Source organism: Rhea pennata, chromosome 1 (genome assembly GCF_028389875.1).
Source record: "Rhea pennata isolate bPtePen1 chromosome 1, bPtePen1.pri, whole genome shotgun sequence".
NCBI lineage: Eukaryota > Metazoa > Chordata > Aves > Rheiformes > Rheidae > Rhea > Rhea pennata.
Window position 1 is genome coordinate 200014218 of NC_084663.1, and position 15947 is coordinate 200030164.

General features: G+C 36.3%; 1 protein-coding gene across 2 annotated transcripts in view; it reads right to left on the reverse strand.

Annotated features, from left to right (window-relative positions):
• Positions 1–295: 295 nt before the first annotated feature.
• Positions 296–15947, reverse strand: part of GRIA4 (glutamate ionotropic receptor AMPA type subunit 4) — a 227441-nt gene continuing 211789 nt past the window's right edge. Inside the window, exons 14-16 of one of the 2 annotated variants that reach the window (XM_062577591.1) lie at positions 10812–10926; positions 8375–8509; positions 296–1366 (exon numbers count right to left, since the gene is read on the reverse strand). In XM_062577591.1, coding sequence (XP_062433575.1) covers positions 1202–1366; positions 8375–8509; positions 10812–10926 — 415 coding nt within the window. In that variant the 3' untranslated portion in view covers positions 296–1201. The remainder of the gene's footprint in view (positions 1367–8374; positions 8510–10811; positions 10927–15947) is intronic. The other variant, XM_062577581.1, reaches the window with a different exon arrangement.

Sequence of the window (15947 nt, forward strand, 5' to 3'; positions counted from 1 at the left end):
CTTCCTTAATGTACTAGAAAATACCTTTAATTATTAGTAATAAAATTCATAGTAAATAATAATAATACTCTGAAAGATTAGAATCCTTTCTCTGTAGGAACTCCAAAGCACAAACGTGCAGGAACTCAGATGAGTCACATAAGGTCCTGCATTTTGTAGTAAGAAATTAACCACATTAGTCTATTTTCCAGGTGACATCCCTAGTGATCAGAAAACAACTCAAGCTGTGTCAATATTATAAGAACGTTTCTTGTTTTATTCTTTTTGGTGGGTACAAAAACCACAGTTTCTTACACAGAACAAGATTATAAATAATATCTATAACATGAGTGACCCGTAGTCTCTTTTGATTCTACACTGCAGACTGATGATGTACTCTAAACATTTTTTTCATTTTGTTTCTTGTAGTTAGACAGATGCAAATCTCTGGAACACGGAATGATGGAACAGAATGAAGGTAACAGCAAACAAGAGGATGACCAACAACTTTTAGAAAAAAAAAGTCTCTGAATTTTATTACAGTGATGGTATTTTATATCAATTATTGCAATGAATTGTTCCCTAAGATGGTTAGAAAAAAGAATTGTGTTGTCCTCTACCGAATTTACATCAGTTAAAAAGCAAGCATGTTTCGATATTCCTCTTTTTTCAAAGAAAATGTAAATAATTTCTTTATTTTTTCACAGGATTTACATATTTATTATTTTCTTATCACAGTTTAGTGACTCATTTCTACAGCTGAACAGCTGAATATTCTTCCATTGTATATATTGATGTTCTGGAGACACAGGTTAGCATGTTCATTGACTTCTACAGCTATTTTTCTGTCTTTGTCAAGACAAAGACCAAAATGTTGTCCTTTCTGAGCATGTTCTTCACAGTTTAATGCGCTAAATTGGCAAGTCTTATTAGTTTTAAGTCCACTCAAGTGAAATTTGTTGCTGTTAATACACCCTTCCCAGCCCCTCCCCCCAAGAAAACTAAATTATGAATTTTCCTGATATAAAATCTGAGTTTGGGTTTCCGAGCTGAGCTCATGCACACATTGTTGCTGATGATGTCTGGCGCATTTGGACGTACTTCCCTTTCTCAGCCAAATTATCAGTTCATCAATGACACTCCCATGTCGTTATAGTCTGTGCTGTGTTCCCATCAGTCACCAACACAGTTTAGTTAAGGCACTCAATTATTTTTTTGGTTTTTATGGTAGATCTGATGCAATTACAGCCAATCCTGAACTTTGTCTAATTGCAGTTCCAGTATGCATGGCCTTTGGGCAGTCGGGAGTCAATACACGGCCATTTTCTCCTACGCTCCCCGTGATGGATAATCTGGCTTTGTTTCTTATGGCTTCAGAAAAGGTAAGCTGGGATCAAAGAAAAGAAGAAAAGAGGAAAGTGTTACAATGTTTCTATCCTTCAACATACTGGGACACAACAAACACCAAAATATTAGATTTTAGACATCTGCATTTCTTCAAGTTATCATTAAAAATAATAATTATATGCATACATATAAAATACATAGATTACATTTAAGAATAATAGGGAAAAACACTAGCAATTCTGAGGTTATATTTTATTAAAATTAAATCCTTATCAATTAAATATAAAACCCCAATTTGATCAGAAAATTAACAGAAGAGGGGATACCTTCATCTAAGCTGCTTCAAACTACCCTTACATGCAGTGAAATGAGAATCAAGACTTTTATGAAACTGAAAGCATTAATATCCATAAATAAACTCAAACGGAACTCTTTATAGGTTTAGACCTTCAACTTGGTATTTTAAGAAAAAATATGATTAATGAAAAATGCTTATAAATTAACATTTGAGCTATCTTTCTGAAAATTCCATGGATTAAACCTAAAGAAATTACTGCTTCTATTCACAACACATATATTTAGTATCAGTAAATCAGAATGCTGTCCTCAAATCTCATTTCATAGATATTTTCCTATAATTCGGTAAAGTGGGAACTTTCAAAGGAAATGGAGTTTATTGAGAGAAAATACTGTTTTCTATAGTTTTCTACATTAGGTCCAAATTTTCCACAAGAAGGCCTAAATTTTTGCTACTGTAAAATCTTTTCCTTCAGGTAAATCAGAACAAAACATTTTGTTTTGAGACCAACTGACTCAAGGAGAAAAATTTGAATTTATTAAGGAAACGAAAAAGATTTATATTTATTCCTTCTAATTTTAGTGATCAGTACTCTAAATGAACTCTCTTTCATGTGACAATAGAAAAATCCAACATGATTAGCTTAGACTAAATTATTTCTAGATATCAAAGATTAGAAAGATAAGTCTCATTAGTTACAGCTGAGTTTAACATAAATCCAGTTTTCCTGACGTTTTACCACGTCATGAAAGATATGGTCTAGATATGTCAGTATTCTCAATTTCCTTCTGTGACTGAACATCATATTGAGATTTTCTTTCTGATCACACGCTGTCATGACCCCATGGGCTACATGACCATGTTAACTCATGGGATCCACATGAGTATGATATGTCAGCACAGACGTCAAGAATCTAGGGTCAACCAGCTGAGTAAGGACACCTGCAACATCAGGCACCCAAACTGCAGTAGTTTGACACAGTTTTCAAATAAATTATTCATCAGTGGGGAATTCTGATTATTAGTCAATGGAAGCTATAGCCTATGCAACTGATGTAATTAGTGTATGAGGATGCAATCTGAAATACTGATTGGAAAAAGTGAGAGACAGAGGCATGCATTCACATAGGAGCAAAGGGATAACAGACATTATAAAAACTTTTTATTTGCCCTTATTACTGGTCTCTGCATTTAGATAAGAGCTTTGTGCTTCTAAGCCCAATTTCTTCTTCTAAGTTAACAGTAAAATCCTGTGCTGATCTTTGATAAGTTAAATTTATTCGTACATATGAGTGTTTGTATATATAGATGAAAGAGGTTCCTTAAAAATCCCAAGCATTTTCCCTGCTTCTGTGTGCAGTTCTATGAATGAAAATGTGCAGGTGTAATTAAATATTGTATTACTATCATTAACTCCTTCAAAAAGAGTCATCCAAAATAAAACTACCTTACAGTACAGTAAGAGCTTGGATATAGAAGCGACATTCCAAATCAATTACCCTAAAAAAGTTAGCTCTCATAAGCAACCTAATTCAAGAAAAGGCCTCAGCATACAGAAAGTATTATGACTTTCCTCTTAAGATGAAAAACTTGGGCCCTGATAGTCATCAATTGCAGTGTCCAAGTCATCTTTTGAAAAGTTTCTCTGATGCCACTGTACTCCGTGGCAAGTACCTTGACTTAATTCAGCAGTTACAAACAAAGAATGCTATGTAAGTACTAAGACAGTCAGGGACCTAAACCCATACATAGACTTCTGCTGAATTCCAAAAACCTCAGTTACATCCAGAAGCAAGTACAAAACTGCATATGAGAAGCACAGATACAATGCAATGTGGTATAGCTCTACATACTGCATGTCCAGAGTGCCGTTGCAAATATATTTTGAGAATCGGTGATTGCCAACCAAAAATTAACAAAATGTTTCTTCAGTCAATAGCAAAAAAAAAAAAAAAAAAAAAAAAAAAAGACAAATTTATACTGCCAGGAGTTTTGGGGAAGAGAGTCTAAGCCAAAGCTGGACTTCAGACTTGGTTGGAAAAGGGCCGACCTACTCCATACTTGCTAAACTTTCCAGAAAGCTGACATTATGTATCAGGATCTCTCCATCACTTTAATCATCTATCTATACATGACCACTCAAAAGTTAGCCACTGGGAATATGGGATATGTGAGTTATACACAACTTAATGCATTTGTAGCCCAATCTATATAGCTGGGCCGTTGACAAAGCACCCAGAACAGAAAGACAGTAAAAAGTGATCCATAAAAATAGAGCAAATGAGAATAATGAAGAATTTCTCAGTATCCTTTTCTGGAATAAGAGTTAAAAAAAAGCTACAACAAGGTAACTTATTTCTTCTCACAGCAGAGATTAAGAACAACTCAGCAATTTAACACAGGAAGTAATCAAAATAGTTAACAAAGCCAGTACATTCAGGACAAATTTGTATTCAGGATGATGCTGTAAAGCAAGATGACCAAGGACGTTCCTGAGTTATATTTTAAACTAAGCTATAGGTAATAAGCCAGGCTAATACTCTGCTTAATTGCGCTGTTAAACTTTCAGCTTTATGACCTGGCTGCATAAACAGTTTCCGGAGAGGCTGGAATGAGAGGTAAAATTCTTGGTATTTGCTGTGATAAAAGTAGCAAGGGAAATGGTGAAAATCTGTGTGCAGTAAGTGTATGTATTTAGTAGTGATAAAGTATTTTCAAATTTTGTCATTAGTTTTGACTAAATTGGTTATTGTGTTAACCACAGAAAATACTGACTGCCTTGGTCTCTTTAGGAAATAGTAATTTAGGACACTGATAATCTCAGCCTACGTAATACAAATATTCTAGTCTGGGTTTTTTATTGCTCTGACTTCCCTAGTAACTGGGTCATATGGACACATTTTTGAACAAAAATTTAAGGAAAACTTTAAATGATTTTTTCTATGTTGAATATGAAACTGGAAATAAAAAAGAATAAGTGCATTACACATTTTCTGAGGTATTCTATAACATTTAGCTTTGTTTGTAATTCATTCTGTAACTTTTTAATAAGCTTTCATAATTTTCTAATGAATTTGGTTAATTATAAACAATAGCATAGAATGGGAGAACACCAGAAGGCAGCTGCACTCGAGGTGGCTGTATAAGCTCCATGGCACGCTGGGGGAGGCCTTGGAGACCTGGGGGTAGTGACTGGGTGGACACTATGCAGCCACACTTGTGCTAATCCCCCAAAGCCTGTGGCATCACCTAATGTGAGGAATTTAGTAGGCCTTTTCAGTAGAGTAGCTGGAGACAAGGGCGATGGGTTCTGTACCATTTTCAAGTTATCAGGTCAATTAGTGTGCTAAGGGCATAACACTGATATGCAAAAATGGAGCACTGCTCAAGAGAAGAGGGAGGGATGGTTCCTCCCTAAAGCAAACTTCCTTCATTTCGTGCTGCCTTCGGTAGATAAAATAGCTTACCATTGCTTCTGAATGTCTTTGTACCAAACATACAGACTAGTCCTAAATTTTCATTTGCTGTTGCACACATAAGTGAATTTGCCTGGGACAACTCACTTTTTACTGGATTAAATTAAAAGAAGAAAACAGTGTAAGTAATGAATATTAAAGTGGTCTATTTAAGCTAATTTATATTAGTTTAATTTATAAACTATTAAAACTATTTGTTGTCAGCTTAAAGATCAGATCTGTGTTGGTTATTCATGCAGGTTAGAACTGCTAAGCATCTTTCCATATCAGCAAACTTTAGTCCTAATGCAATCCCTTTAATCCTTAAATAAATAAACATATCTGTGGTTTTGAAATGCGTGAGACTGACATAGTTCTAATATGCAGAAATATACGTAAATAATATTATAGCCTCTGTATTGCTACTGGCTAACAGAGGCCATAAATCGAAGGTGTATCTGTATGAACAGGTGGCAAAATCAGTCTGTGCAAAGCAATTCACACAGGTAACCCCTCACTGTTTACACAGCTAAAGAAGGCTAAGTATTGACCGGAGAGCATAACTTGATGTCAGCATAAGTTCATATGATGAAATTTCTCTGGTAAGTATGGTACCAGCTAAACGAAGTAGCACAAGCAATTTTAGAACTCCATTAATATTTAAGTTTGAAATTTCAAAGTTCTTTCTTTTTTCCAGTTTTTAAGCGTCTGCACATTAAAATGTTTTTAAAAAGTTGTTAGAAGTTGTAATTGACCAAAACATGAGTTTTCATTAAAATAAAGCATCCATACTGTTTATATATATTTTTCCTACAAAAATTCACCTCTCTGTTGCAAAAAGTCCCTCAAAAATCCAAACTTTAAAGAAAGGTACTTATATACTTTCTGTAAAAAACCTGAACTCAGCCAGCTCTGATTTTTAATCAAATAAAAAAGTAAGAAATAAATTCTACAAGTATAGTCATTATTGTATTAGATTCATAGATTTGGAAAGGAGCTCAAGGGGCCATCTAGTCATGTCATATTTAACTTGCTAAGCCGGGTCAGTGTTTGAATGAAAGATTTGACTTTTTTGTTCATTTTCTTAAGCATACATTTTGGATGGATTCTATTTTGTAAATTTGATAATGAATGTGCTTTTTAGAGCTTTTACTGCGGAATTTAAAAAGTAGCTTTTAGTATTTCTTGGATTTGTTTTTTAAAAAGGCTTTCAGTTATATGTTATATTTGGAGCTCCTTGCTTTGCTGTGTGCACCTTTGCTTCTTATACTGCACTGGGAAACCTCTCAGTTATGAGCATGTTATTAAAGAATTTCAGAGGAAGGGATCTCTTCATTTGCATTTTGCATAATTATTTGCATAGGTTTATTTCTTTTTAAGATCTTTGTTACTGAGAGTCAGCAGTGAACTTCTGAGATTGTTTAGTAAGTCCTGAGGTAATGAACATCTATACTCTTAGAGTCATCTTGACATGTACTTAGCTGCGCGGGCCGTCAGCACACGGAGGGCTGCTAGTATTCTGATATACTCTAGAGGTTTGGCCTTTTTCTTGCTTATTTATGTGTCTCACATTTTCAGTAGTGAACCAAGTGCAGAGTTAAGGTTTTCTACATGGGGAAATTAGACTCTATTCCAATTAGACTATACCCAGAAACATGCCTTCGCGTATAAAAGGGGACGAAAGAAAACTACACACAGATAATATGTTTGGGATAGTTTCCCAGTCAGTGTAGACCAAGCCCCCCCCCCCCCACCTCCGGAGAACCCACCTATTCCTTGCAGCGCTCCAGCTATCATGCGCAAACACCATTCTGTGTTCACTCTGTGTTTGTTCTGTACAGTAAGGTTCTGTATTGTACCGGCTGTGCCTTTAGTCTGTAAGCTCCTCGGGGCAGGGGCCTGTTTTTTGTTTGGCACACTTCACCTATCGTACAGCGCCGTGTATTCCAGCGCTATACAAATAATAAATGAAAAATAATAATTGTATCTACAGTTGCTTCCTCTTAAAATTTTTCTAGGTGGCAATGTAAAATTTCTGTTCTTCATTTGTTTTTCCTTAGTTTTTTTTCTTACTTCCAATATGGGGAGGGCTCAGTGATTACAAGAGAACATAGCTCAGATTTTTTGTTAAAAAGATGATGTGTGGTGCTGTTAATGGCAAGGGAAAGAGAGTTCTACATCGTCAGTGCTGGGAGGTTAGAGTCCTAGCGACATGCTCTGTTATAAAGCAGCTAGTAGAGTTTGGGAGCTATGTAAAAGTTATATTTAGAAACTCAATTTGCTACTACGTGCCATTTCCAAATGTCACACTGTTGATTTGACTAATAATTAGTTAGCAAGATACTCACTGCATGGATGAAAAACAGTACATTAGTAAACCTTCCCTGTGCACCTTCTACACAGGATGCATCACAGCAACATCAGCATTTCAGACTCTGAAATCACTGCATGAACATCTAAAATACACTAGTCCAGAGCAAAGTGAGTGGGTACATTAGTCTAGGGGAAGCTGAGGACTATAATCGAAATCTTTTCACTGGTTAGACATTTTTGTGGTTATTGCAGTGGACAAAGTTTGATGTGAAGCAGGGTACTGTGAAATAAATGCCACATGTGATCAGCATAAAACAGATATCAAAGGAGATGGTGCAAGACAAGGATGGGGAAGGGGTAGAGAAGGTAAAAAAAAAACATTTAGATCTCATGTTACAGTGCCCTGTCTTCTATTAGTCTTAATGGTTCAGTGACACTACCTATCCTAAATCTTCACTATAGCAAAGTCTCAGTTAGGACTAACCCTGAATAATAAATGTTTTAGCAATTTATTGCTATTAGAATGCAAATGACTAGGAAAATAGACTGGCCAATCAACTAAATAAACACTGGCCCTCTGAACACAACATTTTTTAGTACTTAAAATTTCAAAATTTCCCAACTGATTCAACAAGATTGAGTTAAAAATGTATTTTAGTTAAAAATTCCTTGCAATGCAGATGTCTATTAGCAACATAGAATAGTATACTGTACATCTGCAGCCAAAATAACTGAACCACTTTGCACTGGAGTTTTCCAAAATATAAAGCTCTGTTTAGAAGCAAGCATTACCACCACTGGACAGACATGTCACAACACTGCGTTACAAGATGCATCACCCACTCACTGTAGTAGGCCCTAAGTCCTACCCCTAAATTTTAATACTTTCGGTTCCATATACGTTGTAACCTTCTCTATAAGTTGCTAAATTCTGGGTATTCTGCGAGGAAGTTGGGTTAAAAGTCTGTGCACTCTTTGCCACCTTCATTCGTTTCGCCTCTGCCCTGGACTTGTAACAGAACTCTATCAAAGCCACCAGCATTGCCAAGCCCAAGCCTCCAACCAGAATGTAGAAGACTCCAGCAACGTTGCTGAGACTCAAGGCACTCGTCTTGTCCTGAGGAAACAGAAGCAACACAGTTAACCAAGGTAACTAAGCACCCCAGGAGCACAAGCCACACACTGAACATCAGAAATAGAAATAAATAACAAAGTACAAATGAAATCAAATGACAGTCATTTATGTACTTGTCAATAAATTACCTATCTGGATCTATAGAATGTATTTTAGTTTTTCTGGTAACATAAAAGTATTACGAGTATGTTACCAGTATATCAGGATGTTATTGCTTACTTACTAAAGAGCTGCAAAATGTTACTTCCACTATCTGGAGAATTAAACAATGACATCTTTTCTTCTCTTTAACACTGATATGAAATGTATTTACATAAAATCTTAAAAGTTTTGGAATTCAGAAATTCATTTACATCAGGCAAGACTTTGCTTGATTTTTATTAAAACACAAATTTTACTTGTGGTAACATTGCTGTTAATTTAAAATATCCAGACTGACTTTCTGATACTTAAAAACAGGTGAACATAACATGTGAGGCTTAAGTTATTCCTCTGAAAAAATACTTCCTTTGAAAATGCACACTGCACCATACACATCATGATATATTTGCCTCTTACCAATTATTATATTTTGTTTCTATTTTATTATAGATACAGCTCTGGAACATGCCCATGGACTACTAAGGCTGAATGTATTAAAAATAATACAATTTTAAATAACAATTTATTAACTCTGACACATTGTAATTTAGAAATCAGTAATAACCTTCTTTAGAAAATTATTAAATATGTATCACTTTATAAATGATCACCTTTTCGGACTTACTGTAGTAACTAACTAGTCTATATTTCTCTACACTTCACTGACTATGAATCACATATTTTATGATTTGAAAACTATGCATAGTTTTAGCACAGTTCTCAATGAACTCTTTGAGAATTGACTTCTATATACTACTACACTGTGTACCTTAAGATATTTATAAAACTTTATTCTTATGCAGACTACATAATTTTTACCTTAAGTAAGAAGAGTACTTAACTTCTGACTTTAATCTGTACGAATTTTTAATTTATGATGAATGCTAAACATTTGGATTTTTAATTTAAAGATGCACTATTTACTGTGTAAACAAAAGATTGGTAAAGGAATAATTCCCATGAATATTGATGTATAGAGGTCTAAATTTGAATCCATGGTGACATGGGCTTATAGCCTGGATTCTGCTTTGTCTGTCTCTTTTTTAGCTGGTTAAGAGCAGCCTGAATATCTTGGAGGTGACCATTTTCCTCTAATGTTAATTGCTAATGTGATGCTTGTGAACCAGGAAAAGGCAGAATTTAGAAAGACTGGATCTAACACATATAGTGGGTTGACGCTTTCTCAGCTGTCATTTATAGGTACTCTGCCTAAGTGGGAACTGCAATTCTTCTTGACGGATTTTCAATCCTTTCTCAAAACTGCTTGCCAGATAAAGTGAAATGTGTAGGGCATGGATGTTTATTTTCCATTTTAATTTTGCCCCTTAGCCAGCAGAGTAAGTTTTCGAACATGTAGGGAGCAATCAGGCACAGCCTGTCACGCTTCCCTTTTGGCTCTGGATAACACAAATTGACATGGAGATGGAGGCACCACGAAGAAATTGTGGGCTTACAGAATATAGGACTGGCACTAATTGTGGTGTTTCTGAGTGATCAGAAAAATAGCTACTTCTGACATGTTTGTGCTCAGGAGAAATAGAGAAGACTCCTCTCCCGAAGCTGTGAGAATTACAGTTCTGTAAAAAGCCATTAACTGTCGAAGCCTTTCGCTTTGAAGTTCGACTTAAGTCTTCCCTTGCTCCCGAAGGAGACAGGGACCTTCCCCGTGGGATTCAGGCATAGTCACCCTTGGCACGGTGGTGGAAGGAAATCCTTTCTATTAGAGTTTCTCCCTTTCCAAAAACATTCTGAGGCAGGCCATCTCCATCTCCTAAAGGAGAAGGTGTGAGAGAAGCACGGCAATAAATTGTTAAGTAGTAAACGGGGAATGTATGCCCCAACCAGCTAACCCACCTTGCCTCCTCCAAAACAGAGCAACTGCCTTGTCACTCTTCTGCAGACGCCCTTCGCAGGTAGGATAACGCGAGGTGATTTATGATGACTTATACCATTGGAATCCTTAAAAATAAATAGTGCTTCTTTAAATTAAAGTGTGACCCCATCAGTATAAAAGGCAAGATGGGGCGAGGCTGATTCGTTCTGTGTGTCTACAGCTGCTTATTTAATTTCCATGTCATTTTGTTTATTACTCCCTTTACTGCTTTGTGAACACGATAGTAGGTCCCGAACTGCAGCGACTGACCTTACTTCCAGAGTCCTTGGGTCCACATTCACCTTTATCGTACCACCATTTGTTTTTCAGCTTGTCTAAGACGCCTGCCTCACTGAGTTTCAAAACGGCAAGGTTTACAGGAGTTCTTCACGTGGAAAATAACATAAATAACATTATATATGTTATTTTATGTTATTCAAGTACAACTACATAGAATCGCATTGCAAAGTGACAGAGCAGAGGCCACAGTGGGTGCTATGTCATGTACTGTTGGCCCAGGTTTAGAGACAGACATATGACCGGGACCTGCTCCATCGCTTTAGGTAACAGGCACATACTGCTGGGGAAGATTTGTAAAGAAATAGTATGCAATTACTGTGAACCCAAAACTATTGGCTTAGACACATTTAATAACATACTCTTCAGAGACATATATAATGCAACCAGCTATATGACTTAGAAAACATATTAATTTGTGTTCCTTGACTTGGCTATAGCTATTTCATTTACTGCCCTCAAAATTATGCTGGCAAGAGAAAAGAGCTGCTTCATGCAGCTTCCTAACCATTACCAAATAGCACAAATCTATAATCACCCTTCATGCAGAACACCCACTGATGTCAGTAGATCTGCATACAGAGAACTTGCAGGGAGGTGTAATGCCCTTATTCTCAGCTAAGAAGAACATGACAGTCAATATTTTATTTTCATTTCCAGCTTGAATGTTATTTTCTAATTAAAAGTCTTTAAATTTCATTTATTCAAATAAGTCTTGCAGGGGTCCCAAACTGACAATAAATTATTACTTGGAATATCTTCTTTTATTTATAGTATTTGCTGGGGATGACACAATTGAATTTAATATTGAAAATATGAAACCTAGTATTATGCCTCAAAGTCATGAACTGCTATAGTTTTACACTGAAATTACTTAAACTCAAAAGCGCTACAACTGCAGAAAGAAGGGTACTATCATAATAATCTGAGATTATTCATTATTTTCTAAAAAACTATGAAAAAATTAATGGACCTATTTTATCTATCTTCCACTTCAAATCATTGACTGGCAAATTCTTAAAATGATATGTCTCTAAATATGTATTTATGTGCAGGTGTGTATGAAAATATATATCAGAGAAGGAGGTGGATAAACAGAAATGGTGTAGGATAGATAGGTTGCTTTGGTGATATCATATGACACAGAAATTGATCTTGTGCATGTCACCAGATTCCTGTGAAAAAAATTACTCTCTCATAATACACTATAATCCATATATTGCTAAAATGGTAGCTCATGAAATCAAGGCTTAAACAAAAGATAAATAAATAAAGCGGTGCAAAAAATAATTAGTGTAGAGCAACTGATTGATACTACAAAATAGTTATTATGAAAAAGAACAAGAAGTTTGCAGTTATTTTTTTTACTGGAAATCCCCAAATGCTTATTTATAAATATATTTGTGTATATATGTTTAATATATATATAAACCTTCCCGCATAACCTTGTATCCTACTATTAGCTTTAGGGATCCTGACTTTTAACATGTTCTGATTACTCTTTGTATATATATATGTATAAATGGTGAGATTCACCTCACCTCAGTTTTTCCATGCAAAAGTTAAGCTCAAAGCTTTGGTTATCTGATCAGAAATCCTTACAGATAAAAGGATGAGATAGGTACCTCTGAAAGTTGATTTTAGATATCAATTTTAAGAAAGGATGAATTGCACCCTAGAGATGCCTGTCTCTTCATTTACTACTGAGGAAGCCTAGGTGTCAGATCCAAATCACAATTTTTGACAACTATGGTTGGGTGAGAGGCTTCCCAGTTACTCTCCAGTGATCTCTGAAAATACAGAAAATACTTCTTCCACTTTCCAAATCCCACATAGTGGAAGTAAAAGGAATATGCTGCTTTTAGCACAGAAATAGCCTGTTTCTTGATCTTTTAGAGTATTTAAACTTACATTTTGTCTTCAGGCTTCCTGGCAGCAGGTTGTGCAGGTTGAAAGTGGAATATGAAAGTCCCACAGCTGTGAAATTAGCAGTTTGGGATGCTGGCAAGTTGCCTGCCAATATGATCTTCTGTTTGCTTCTAGCACAAGTGTGAAATAATTAATATTATTTGGATAGTCATCATATGTAACAAGTCATGAATTTGAATAGTACCACATCTCCTACTCCCAGCAGTGTAGCAGGACTGGTTATGAGCAAGATAAGGGACGTCCAGATACTGTTCTCACATGGAAAATCAGAAGTCTGATTATATATATAGGTATATAAAGCCTGATACAAGTGAGGGTTTTTTCTTCCTTGCTGCTGTAATTCTTATAATGTCATTCTTTCTGCATTCTCTCCAAGAGGCAGCTCTCTGATTTTCCTTTGGGAAAAGCAACCAATTTCACACTTAAAGTTACCAAACTCTCTTCAATATACAGCTGACTGCAATGGCAGTGACCAGGATGGATGAGACAATCAACGCTCGTCACTGAAATCTTTGTGCAGCCAGTGATGTGTCAGAGGCCACAGCCCTTTGTTTCTCCCCCCCCCCCCATTTTTTTTTTCCCTGAAATCTGAATCAATGCCCTGCACAAGCTAAGGGAAACCTGTCTTCTGTTCCTGGAGCCTCGTGATGAGACATGGTGTATCCTTTTCATTTCTGGTCACACAGCCCTATCTGCCATGAGGAAAAGGCACTTTGAGCTGAATTTAAAACTACTCTATGCTCTTGAAATGGTGTTTTCTCCTCATTTAAAATCATCCAGGTATGGTGGGATAAGTAGGCATTCAAACTAATAAGAGAAATCTAGACTGAAGGGCTACAGAGCTGAAAAAGAACATTTTAGCTTACACTTTTCAGAATAGCAACATATATATGTTTGCAATCATAAGAAGTGATTGCAGATATAGTGACTTTAGTGCATTTCAGGCTTTTTGTTTCTTTGTTTTTACATTTTAGTAGGAGATTTTCAACAGCTCCTGTGGGAGTGGAATATCCAAATTACCTTGGCTTTGAGTGCAAGTTGCTTATTGAGGCATCTTTCCTTTCTTTGAAAATCTCCTCTTCAAAGCCCTCATTTTGACCATGCCTGTCAGGAACTCAGAGACTGCAACCTACTTCTACACTGCTTATACAATTGTTTGGTGAGTAAAGGAGGCAGGAACAATAAAAATAAATATGGTTTTCTGTACATGAGCAAGAGCAATGCCCTTAAGGTATATACAGGGGATAAATCTAGCATCTAGAACTAAATTTCATACCAAGTTTCCCATCAAAATGACAATATAGAGTTTTTATTAAGTTGTTGAGTGATTCTTGTATTAATAGTGCTTGGCTAAATCCTCAACTAGAACAAACTGACAGAGTTTGTGAAAGTCTATGTAGTTGTTCCAATGTATAGCTGCTGAGAATCCACCTTGTTCTATATATGCAGGATTCACTTGCCCCTAATTCATGTGAGAATAATGTAAGAAAAATGCTAACTAAAATTGCCCTTAATATATGGAGAAGAATTTGTCCCACATAGCTACAGTGCAAAAATGCTGTGTGACATACCGTAAGAGACCACCTTCTCCCACTGAACTGGAATAGGGGCATGCCCTGAAGTCAGTGGGGTGCAGCCTGACCTGGGCTCAGGGATAGTGTTCTTCTGTCTGCTCATCATGCTATGAACCCTCCTACCTCTCCTCTAGGCTTCTAGCTCATTTCTTCCTATCATGTCTTCAATCACTTGCTCTTGGAAGGGCTTGTTTTTAAAAGCCTAAGGCTGGGTCTTGTGCCAGCAACATCAAAGAAATTACAGTGCCTTGAAGCAACATTAACGAAATTCTATGGTAGTTGTGTACAGGACAATGAATGGGAGTTATAGCATTTACATTACAACAGTGAATGATTGTGAAACCAGTACAGAATTTTAATAGACAGAGATTTTAAAAATGCAGTCATGATTATGCTTTAGGAGCACTTTCATTATCTGCTTGTGGCCAGGCTGCTAATTAAGTGTAAGGTCAGTCTCACCTGCTGAATAAAAAACAAGGAATGCTATGTTCTCCTGAGGACTGCCAACAGAATTTGAAGGACTGCTTCATCAGTACAGCTTCTTATTAATTCACATTTTTGTAAAAATAATGAAATATAATGACAGAAGCTGTCTTTAAATACCTTTAGATACATCCCATGAAATGATGATAGTATACAGTTAAGGTCTGAGGTAATACTTTCAAAAGCACTCAAGTGACTTAGAAACCTCAGTTTTAGCATCAAACGTAACTTAATTGTTGAGGTCACTAAACCACAAGGGATTCAATGTCAGCTATGCAGGATAACGCAGTCTTCCTGAGGGGAAGTGATATCTCCTGTTCACATGAGGCAGCTCTGTGAACTGTTCTTTTAACTGTGGAAGGTTTCTTAAACTACATGGAATGGACATGAAGGGGGAGGCTGGAGATGACCTTCTAAGATCAAAACAAGGAGAAACCTTGTTTGTTGCAAAGTGGTACAAACCTCCTTTGGAGAACTGTTGAGCTGTCATGAAACCTACTGATTACTGTAGTCCTCTGCACAGCCATGGAGGGTTATTCTGGGCCTACAATGTCATATATTGATTAGCAAACCTCAGATAGTAGCAGCACAGTTGATTAACTAGGTCTCAGGTGCTGTATTTCTCTTAGGAGAAGGGACATGTTCTTACTGATGACGATAGGATCACTGTAATACAGACCAGAGCTGCTAATAAAGTTCTGGTTTTGTTCTTTTTAAATTCATACCAGTGAAAAAGGGTATTAGTTAGACATATTTAAGAGTTTAGTTCAGGACCTGTTGACAGCTGTGAGGTTTACAACAGTGTATTTCTCTGTCATTTGATAGCATAAAATTTTAAAATAGTTAGAAGTCCACTGACTCAATAGAAAAGGGTCTTATTGACTTTAGTTGATCAGATCCCTCCCTGAACAAGGAAATTGATTTTGTAGATGATAAATGACTTTAAAACAACAAAAACAGACATTGCAGCAAACTGTGAGGTACACTATTAACTCCTTGTTTCCATGATAGGACTGGTCCTGTGAGCATGGGCAAAGCAGCCACACGACAGATGTGAGGCTTTCTAGAAGCACTGGGCTTCCTACCTACATATACTGTGCTTATGCACAGGTACTTCCTACTC